The 9,824-nt window shown below is 41.5% G+C and overlaps 2 protein-coding genes across 2 annotated transcripts in view; one reads left to right on the top strand and one right to left on the bottom strand.

Moving 5' to 3' along the window:
• Window positions 1–373: 373 nt before the first annotated feature.
• Window positions 374–3,702, top strand: b9d1 (B9 protein domain 1). The gene is made up of 7 exons (XM_008416666.2): window positions 374–560; window positions 722–790; window positions 959–1,067; window positions 1,435–1,531; window positions 1,663–1,725; window positions 1,895–1,962; window positions 2,088–3,702. Exons 1-7 carry the CDS (start codon window positions 495–497, stop codon window positions 2,231–2,233), a joined length of 618 nt encoding a protein of 205 aa, XP_008414888.1. The 5' UTR covers window positions 374–494; the 3' UTR covers window positions 2,234–3,702.
• Window positions 3,703–6,362: 2,660 nt separating this feature from the next.
• epn2 (epsin 2) overlaps window positions 6,363–9,824 on the bottom strand; it is a 28,834-nt gene continuing 25,372 nt past the window's right edge. The window contains exons 5-8 of the mRNA XM_008416673.2: window positions 9,695–9,820; window positions 9,228–9,320; window positions 7,999–8,226; window positions 6,363–7,682 (exon numbers count right to left, since the gene is read on the bottom strand). Coding sequence (XP_008414895.1) covers window positions 7,369–7,682; window positions 7,999–8,226; window positions 9,228–9,320; window positions 9,695–9,820 — 761 coding nt within the window. The 3' untranslated portion in view covers window positions 6,363–7,368. The remainder of the gene's footprint in view (window positions 7,683–7,998; window positions 8,227–9,227; window positions 9,321–9,694; window positions 9,821–9,824) is intronic.

Genomic DNA, 9,824 nt, shown 5'->3' with positions numbered 1-9,824 from the left:
AGAGCAAGGGTATTCACGTAAGCTGTGCTGCTCTCAAAATACTGCTGAAAAATACAGGATCATACTAATGAGCAACTGAAAATACTATTAGCAAGTTTTGTTCAATCATGCTTTTATTATAAAAAAACATGAATTTTTAGAATATTTATATTTGTCCTTTTCCACTATATTAATAATATCCTCAAGTTTTAATTGCCGCATTGCACTTTTTTTCCTGTTACTGATTTATGTTGGAAATGTCGTCTTTAAACTAAAACTGTCCCCGGGACGACTATTGTAGTTTTGTTGGATTTATTTTTGGGACAACACCGCCCTCTTGTGGATAGTTTGATCATTTTACTAAAAATCGTTGTGCTCGTTCAGTTTGCTCCAACCTAGTAGCCGTAGGGAAACACAAACGTTGCCTTAGCAACGAGCTAGGGCACGCCAGGAGTTATGGTTATCGACAGGTTTAATTTCGACATTAATTAAAGAAAACTGAACTAAAATACACGATGGAAAAAACAAGCAATTCTTCTGTGTTTCTTCTTACGGTGAACGGACAAATAGAGGGAGCGAACGTGAGTGGTTGTTTTATTGCTTTAGCTTAGCAGCTAGTATTAGCATTATCATCACCAGTGTATTTAAGCGGTGATTCTTTACTGTATTTATCTTTCCGTCGTTCACCTTAGCGTTTTTCCTGTTCTTAAAATTAAGTTATTTTCCCTCCCTTTTATTCCAGTTTCCAGACTATGACAATTTATACTGTAAATATTGTTACGTCTACGGCCATGACTGGGCTCCCACCACAGTAAGTAGTCATTTGTAACATTTTAAACATTTTCTTGTCTGATATCTTCAATGTTGCTCATTAGAAAAAGCAGTAGAAAAACACTGCACATCGAATAGGACAGAGTAGTTTGTAAAAGTCTTGTGTTAACAAATGGGTTGTGTGCGTGTGTGTGTTTTCTCTTTTAAGGGTTTGGAGGAAGGCATCACTCAGATCACCTCTAAAAGCTCCCAGTCTCACAAGTTAATATGGAACTTCCCTTTGGAGACAACATTCAAGAGTACAAATCCTTCTGGATGTAAGTCTTTCACACTTTCTGATTTTTAGAAATCATCCTCAACATTTCTGCACTACAGACACAATTATTAGGCCAGTTGGATTACAGATTATATATATATATATATATATATTTTTAACAGAGAATATACAGTCATCTTACTGAATCAAAAATCCAAATAAACTATGAAGGTGTAGTTAAAACCACATAATTACATACACAGAGTAAAAATACATTTTAAGCCACTAATTTTCCAGCATGCTTAGGGCCTCTATGCCCTAAGGGTGTAAATGGGGGAAGTGGGTAGCCAGTAGCGTATGGACTGAAAAGGGCACTGACAGGAACATACCAGCTACTACAGATGTACAACTTCCTGTAAATGTTCCAGGGCCTCAACTTGTGGTGAGCGTGTACGGACCGGACGTTTTTGGCAACGATGTGGTCAGGGGTTATGGAGCAACGCACATTCCATTCACACCTGGACAGTGAGTACTGTCATCTACCCTACTGCTGCTTAAAGTATGGTGAACGTTGCCTATGTTATTTAAGGAATCCGAGATATAAACTTTGTAGTTGCTAATTTGGAATAAAAGATAAATCAGTTCCGTTTCTTCAGACACATAAGAACCATCCCGATGTTTGTTCCCGAGCCCACATGGAGACTTCAGAAGTTCACAGGGTGAGTTGTTGTGGGGATGGGAGGGGGTGTTATTGCCCTCGCATTAACAAAATGTGAAAAAGTTCAAAGGGTATAGTTTTGGAGAGTACTTTGATAAACTTTGTGAAAGCATCACAAAGTTTTTTTTTTTTCCTGAAACTTAAGTACTTTTTTCCCCTCCCCTGCTCAGCTGGTTGCTAGGACGACGACCCGAGTACACCGACCCCAAAGTGGTGGCACATGGGGAAGGCCGAGAAGGTCCGTCACGCTTACCGTTCTTTAATGAGCCGAACAGCTGCAGTTTCCACAGCTTCAGCTGAGTAGTGAAAACGAGAGGAAGCATTAGTATCCGTCCGACGTTTGAATCTTCTTTTCTGTTTTAGTGACGAGGGTTCGATCTCAGGGCTTCGTCACCGTCTCCTTCCACATAATGACCAAAGACATGAAGAGGATGGGCTACGACACTGGACCGACGAACTCGTCAACCGTCCAATTCGCCACTTCCAGTCAGTCAAGAGATGCGCAATGATACGTGAAGTAACATGAAAGCTAACTGGAGTCGCTACATATCAGTTGTCATCGTGACTGAACGCCAGTTCAGATTGGACTGCAAACACTGGAAACTCGGGGAGTCCAGAGCAGTGCATTGTGATTGCTTCTCAAAGTTGCCTACAGAGTGATACCTGTGGAGTGGAGGGGCTCGGTAAAAGCCTCCTCAGACTCTGCTGATTTCGCATTCCATGCCGCAGAAGGCCGTGATGGTAAGGGAGAGCTCCGTTGCTACGTTGGGTCTACACAAAATGTGAATATTGGTTATAAGACTTCAAAGCCCGACGCAGAACGTTTGTATTTTCAGCTTAACATGTAGTTTTACTTCTCCAGACATGGACAGGTTTGCTTGCAACCCATGGCGTCRTCGTGTGGAAAGGATTCAGATAAATTTGACAACTGAAAATGTTAAGTCCATTTATTCACTGGATATTCTAAATGCCTTGTTATCACAATTAGGAAAGTTTAAAATTTTGTCATCTATAAAAAAWTTTTTTAAAAAAGTGTTAAATACTTCCAGATTTTTGATACTAGTTGTCAGATTTAAAACACTGGCTGACGAATTTGAGCCATTAGATCTGTTATTTACTAATAACTCCCTTGTCATAGAGCAGAGTGTGTTTAATTAGATTTGGCTTAACATTGGACACATTTCCTAGAATGTGCAACTATGTAATGGTTTGAAATAGTCATGGTGTAAAAGTATCTTCTGGTATCAAGTAAGTTAAATGAATGTCTTACTTCCCTTAATTGACTGAGGTTTTACATTTAACATATAAAAGGTCCTAAACTGATGTGAAAACGTTTGACATTTAACAAAAACYTTTAAGAAACATTTTATAAAACAATTTGGGAGCATTTATGCACCCTCCTTTGTCAATAGGACGATACTTTATCATCTTGCTGGATGATGCAAACCCCACACAAAGTTTTCTGGCAGAGGCCACCGGATTTTCATGAAAGATATCCAGTGATTTCAAACAGTTTGTGATGCAATGAACAAGCCCACAATATCACAAATCACCATACTTAACAAGGGGCTTTTCAGCAAAGCCATTCTCTGTTTTACTCATCAGTGGTGCAATAAATGAGTCCTTAATAATATGTGTCATATCTATACTCCAAACCTCTAAGGAGATCTTAGAGGTTTGGAGAAACTGATCAGTACAAATTCAGAAATTAATTTTAGCTGAAGTTTTAGTAATACCTGCAGTTTTGTCAGTCATTTCTCAAGATGATCCTATTGTGAATTTATTGTCAAGCTTTGTATCCGAGGTGCCAACAGTTTTTGCCTCAACTCTCACTTTACACTCCTACAGCTGACTGGTGTTAAAACCAAGCAACGCAGTCCAGAAACACAAACGGCTTGATGCTTGGTACTTCTAGATATTTCCTGTATTGTATAGTTGCACCTTTTTTAAGCATTTTCTTAATAAATTCTAATCCAACCATTGGTGTCGTTTAGTCCATACCAAGACCCGATTGATTTTGATTTACTTTTCGATCGTCAAAAATCAAGAAAAGACAATGAAGGCTACGGAACTGAAGTGAAATACATTTTATTTTTGAACCAGTGCAACTACAGTTGTCCTCATCCAAACAGGGTTCGGTCAGCTGCGCTTGCTCGTTTAGAGGCAGTTAAAATACCACAACTTTTTTTTTTTTCCTACAAAAACCCATTACACAGAATAATAAGGTATACAGAAGAACAGTATGTTACAATAGTACAAATGATAAATTATATTATACAGTTATAATGCCAACAGGTAGAGCACAAATCCAAAAAAAAAAAGAAACGCAATCTGCTCCCAGTACTAAGAAAAGGGTAACTAATCAGACAGGAGAAGGGAATAAAAGGAGTCAGTTTATGCATAAAAAGACAAGACAGCTCATGAAGTCAGTTAGTTCTCTGGAGAGGAATAAAAAATAAAACATATTTAGTACGCGACTCGGAGGCGCTCGCTGCATGGGGCGCATTTTCACTGAACCACAGTGACGAAATCTGGTTATTAATATTTCAATATGTCAATATAGACTTTATTAGCAACCCAAMCCCTCTTCTCTCCCTACCCTCACCAAGCTTGCATAATGTTTTCTAGAGATTAAAACACATTTGCTGGTTTACAAGTACGCTTCACACCCRCAAAAACCATCATAGCCATGTCAAGAACGTCCCATATCATACACACTTGGAGCAGCTCCTATTCTATTTTTATTTATTTTTTTCCTTTTTTGTTTCGCCTGAGAAATGGGGAGGTCTGCGTTCAGTGGAAGCATCCAAAAAATCTGCAGTGAAGCCACGTCATACCACAAGGAGGCGACAACCCAATCCAAATGGAAGCAACAAAAAAATAAAATAAAAAAAGTTCGAACACCCCACAGACTTAAAGGGAATATCTGAACATTCTGAAGTGAAGGAGTGTGAAGTCGTCAGTAATAGATCCATAACCTGTAGCAGACTGATGGAAATGTCACAGTGGGTTTATAGAAAAGAAATCCTCAAACTGGACAGCARGGAGAGACAAACTTAAAATAAGTTAAACTCATAGGGTTTGAGCTCATGGAGTCCAATTAATATTTCGCTYKAAAATTTCCAGGGTCAAATCTTTTTTGGATTTCCCTGGACAACTGAATGGAAAACATTTACCACAAATTGTGCAAATCGTGAAACAACCCAATGGAGAATCTTTGCGTTTAAGAACTAGTTCATGTCATTAAAATAAGGAACGGAGTTGGGAAACGCAAATATTGTTTTCCAAACTTGCTTCTGTTCCACCCTGTTATGAATACTTGGCAAATGCTTAAAATTGAATCTGTTACCTTTCCAGATTACGYAGAGCTCCAGTAACACCATATTCAATTAAACATGTTTCTATGTTGAGGTTAAAATGGCTGCTGGCTGTATCCCTCCACTTGTACTCGTCAGGCAAGAAGGGCGCACGTTTTTGGATTTTGTTACATTATTCAGAGGTGCAGACCCGGGATCAGGTGGACTGATACAGCAGCTGGAACTCTAGCATGGATACATGATCAGTTAACACAGAACTGTATCTTCTGGATATGAATATAAGCTTGAAATGACTAAAATCGGAGTAGGTTTCCTTTGACTAGCTGCCAGGCTTTCTTCCTTTTTGTACAAGCTCACTGTGAAACGGCATCTGTCCATTACAGGATAGGAAGCTATTGCCATAAATTACTACACAGAACTTCATAGAAAAAGGAACTGTCCCTTTAAAAAAGAAAAGGAATGGGGAAAGTCTACAAAACCTGTGCATTTTATTTTAAGCCGCAATTCATCAACCCACTTTTCTTAACCAGCAGAAGAGACAGGGAAGCTCAAACTTGCTTTCTGCAAATCTATATATAATCAGCCAAAAGTAACACTATTACATAAACACTTGACAGAGCCGTAAATTAGCACAGAGTTATGAACCTGTCTCGTCAAAGAGCCTCTTAAATCATAACCTTTAAAAAACAACAATAACTAAAAAAAAAAAAAGATTTAATGCTAACTAAGTGTGACGTTACTGTTCCACTTACCGTCACAAAAAAAAAACAACAAAAAAAACAAATCAGTCGCTATGACTTCGGTAACAGTTGTGCTTCGAGGAGTAACATAACCAACCCATAGGGCGGCACGAAAACAAAACCAGAATGAAAATGGAGAAACTACTAAAACACTGCTTTTTTTCAGTAACAACCAACTGTTTACATTGTTGTTTGTTGTGGGATTCCACTGTGCCATTAATAGTCCTGTGCATGTGTGCGTGTGTGTCTGTGTGAGAGACAGCACTGGGTGATGATCTAAGAGATTATCTATAAAACAGAAAAGTCCTGTTGGATGTGAAGGTTCTTCTCAAGGCTGAGGCCTCTTCACCACAAACCAAGTTAGTTAGTTAATAAGTTAACTGAACTACCCTTTGTTTTAGGTTGCAAATTCTAACAGAAGGTGAAAATAGAAAAAAAAAAAAAACTTGAGTAAAGTACACTTGGAAGCTAAATGTGCGTGCACACACACACCGTCTCTCATCCCTTTAACCCTAGGAAAAAAAAATTTAAAATGAAAAAAAAAAAAACATTGTTCCACAATGCTCACCTGCATCCACTTGTTCGACTCGGAAAATACTGACACAGTTCGTCTTTATCTTCTAAAAAAAAAAAAAAAAAAAACGCTGACCGGGATGGAGACGCAGTAGAAAGCAGTAACAGCACGACTGCGTCTGAGCACATACACACGTAGAAAACATCTTTCCTGGCCTCTCTGCAGTCTTTTAGGACTGAAAAGAGCAGTTCCATTTCCTCTAAGGGAGTGTTCTTTTTTTTTTTTTTTTGTCAAAGTTCAGGTCAGGAAAAAAAAAAGAAGATCCAAAGTGAAGATGAAGGGTTCGGACTGAGTTAGTACCAAAGAGCCGAGGCAGTGTACGGGTGTGCCTTGTCGTTAGTTTTAATCAGACTTACTCTGTGAGCTAAGGTGTAACGGTGAGTCCAACAGTAGCTGAAAATAAAAAATAAAAAAACAAAAATAAAAAAAAGCAAAAATTGTGCAAAATTCCTGCTTTGTAATACACACAACATACACGCAGGGAGTATAAACACATCTCTCATCCTTAATCCAGTGTGTTGGAGGAAAACTCACTGGGATATACACAGTGTAAAAGCACTGAGATGTGCACTCGCTCACACACGCATACACACAGACACGCTAGAGCGGATAGGGCTTATAAAAGATTAGTTCTAGAGAAGAGATAAGATGCTGGAATTAGTACAGGCTGACTCTCCGGTCACCCCATCACAAAAAAAGAGGAAAAGAGCAGTCCGAAAGGGTGAAGAAGAGGAAGAACGGAAGGAGAAACTGGGTCCAGTCCCACCCTGGCGGAAACTCTGAAGTCCGTAGACGGGTGCAAAAGGTCTGTGTGGTCACCAGCATCATGTTAGGATCAGCCTGGAACTCACGAGACGAGGCAGCTTGTAGCTGAGCAGGACAGGAGCAGAAACAGAGTCAGGAAGTATTTTAGTCGGGCACCTGGCTGAGAGTGGCTTATAGATGGAAACACGGGATAAAATATCTCCTTGTTCGTGTCGAGGAGCGAGTGAAGGAGAAAGCGGGTCCTCCTTTCACAAGAGGAAGGGGTTGGTGGTTCCGGTGGGTTGCGACCCGGCCTGGGGGGGCATGCTCATCAACGGCTGAGGCATCGACATGGAGGGCGGGGTCCCGCCGCCGCCCGTGCCGGGCATCCCGTGGCCCATGGGGGCCATCCCTGCCAGGGGGACCATGGCGACGGGCTGAGCGGGCACGGAGGCCAGCGGCATGGGCTCGGCTATGCTGCCGAAGCCGGAGGGCATCGGGCTGACCCGCATCTGGTTGAGGGTGGGCGGAACCGGCTGGGTCATTTGGAACGGGTTGGCGACGGGAGCAGGAGCCGAGCCGCCTGGATGGAGCAAACCGTCGGTCAGTTCAGCAGAAATATCAGAACGGGACGCTTGTTTATACCTGCTTTTTTTGTTTTTAGGTGTACAATTAAAGTCAAGATAATAGCAGAAAATGTTCAATTATTCAACTACTTTTATGTGTTTCCATTTCTGATTCACAATTGTTACCCGCTTTATGTCGCTTTTACTTCAAGTTTGTTGGCGTGACGAGACAAAATTACAAAATATTCAAGCGGTATGAATGAATGGTTTCGCATGTTTATGTTTCCAGAAAAAAAAAAAAAAAAAAAAAAAAAGAATCATCTGAACTCCTACCTGTAGCAGCCAAGAACGGGTTAACGACGGGCACGGGCTGAGCCGGTTTGGTCACCAGAGAGTCCAGATTGACCAGCGCCGCGTTGGGTCCCAGGAAGGACTCCGGAGTCTTTCTGGTTGGGTTTGTGGAGATCGAAGCGGAAGTGGGCAGCGGGTCAAAGAGGTCCAGGCTGCCGCTACTGGCCAGACTGACTTGGGAGGGGAGAGAGGACGTTATGCCCGCGTCGGCTGAAAACGGAGAGAGGAAGGACGTTAAATCCACTGATGAGAGGGTTTTGTATTGAGCGAGCAAAACACTGGACCTGCATCTCTCTAGCGTAAATATTTCTTGCACATTAATCCTCTGTCCGCTACACACAAACAAGTGTCTCTCCATCTGCACTTAAGAACTTCTGTTCACGATGGCGTATATAAAAGACGATGCTATTATGAGGGATGTCAGAGGCAGACAGACTGGCTGTCATTGGTGGCAACAGTCAGACGGCAGTGGAGACGCTCGTTAGTGCATTAATCCAACCTCAACATGCCTGCGAACACAAGGAAATGTCAGAGACAAAAACCACCGTGGCGCAGCAGGAAGTTCRACACAGTCTCCCAAAATTCAAATGAGGAGATCGAACTGATTTACAGTGTTGGTGTGCGAACTGCTAATACACTTAGATATTTTTCAGTTCCGACTGAAATAAACATCAATCGATGAAAGGCGTTTTCTTCTCTTCAAGTTCTCTCCCACCCCCCTCGGTGTTTATTTGAGCTAAAGCTTAGATCCAGCCACCAAAATCCCTTTACACCTTCAAAAACTAAGAAAAAACACTTAGATGGAAATCCATTCAGAACCTGGTTTGAGTTTCAATTTGTTCGTTTTGATTCCAATTTAAATGCAATATCACAGATCTGAACGGGTTTCCATAATTTAGCCTGACAGAGGGGCCAACAATGAACACAAATCAATAAAACATCACAGTGATATGAAAAAAAAAAAAACAAGCAGACTTGAGCCAGGCAGTTTATTTCTGCGGAGAAAGAATGTCTTTTGCCATGTAAAGTCAATCTCAAACGCTGCCTTCGCTCAAGTCCGTTGGTACATTTAAAGAAAGACGAGACAGTGTGTCTGTGTCCCCCCACCCCCGCAGAGAGGCTACGTCTGCTGAGGGGCATTTTCGGAGACACTGAGGGAAAGAAAAAACACACACTCCGTGTCATTAGATGGACGAAGACAGGGTGAGTACCAGTGGGGACAGAGGAGGAAGAGCGCAGGCTGTCAAACTCTGAGAAGTCTTCCTTGGATGTACCATTGGATGTACTGAACAGGTCAAAGTTACCTGGAGGGAGACAAACCCATTCACACAAACACGTGCGACACACACAAAAGACGACAGTAACTCACCAAGTGAACAAAAATTACAACAGAAACAGAACACAGACGAATGGAGACGTTACGGGTACAAAAGTGTGCGGAGATAAGCGAATAATATGTTAACCCGTAAAGCATGCAGGTGGATGGAATCCTTTTCATTTCTGTACAGATTTCGTGAGGTCAGAGGTTACCCGTCCACTGGGAGGTACTCCAATATTCACAGATGGTTGATGATTAACTAAATACTCAAATTAAAAGCTTCTTTTTTGATTATTTGGTGAGTGAAATGTGTGCTTACAAGTGGAAATAATAATAATAAAAAAAAACAAAGGCGTTTACTTGTGTTGGAGGTTTTAGGGCGGCCAGCTCCAGACCCCCAGGGGTCGGACGCCGGAGCGGAGTTTGCCCAGGGGTCACTGGCCTTTATGGCAGGCAGAGTTGCAGGAGCAGCCCAGGGGTCGGGTGGCAC

The sequence above is a fragment of the Poecilia reticulata genome, linkage group LG8 (genome assembly GCF_000633615.1).
Source record: "Poecilia reticulata strain Guanapo linkage group LG8, Guppy_female_1.0+MT, whole genome shotgun sequence".
Lineage (NCBI taxonomy): Eukaryota > Metazoa > Chordata > Actinopteri > Cyprinodontiformes > Poeciliidae > Poecilia > Poecilia reticulata.
The sequence above is the reverse complement of the archived record's forward strand: the minus strand, read 5'-3'. Positions and strand labels throughout refer to the sequence as shown.

Excerpts from the sequence above, each read along its gene's own strand:
- b9d1 (XM_008416666.2), top strand. The coding sequence starts at position 495 with ATGGAAAAAACAAGCAATTCTTCTGTGTTTCTTCTTACGGTGAACGGA. Across the intron at positions 791-958 it reads ATGACTGGGCTCCCACCACA|GGTTTGGAGGAAGGCATCAC; the intron begins GTAAGTAGTCAT and ends TTCTCTTTTAAG. Across the intron at positions 1,963-2,087 it reads ACATGGGGAAGGCCGAGAAG|TGACGAGGGTTCGATCTCAG; the intron begins GTCCGTCACGCT and ends TTTCTGTTTTAG.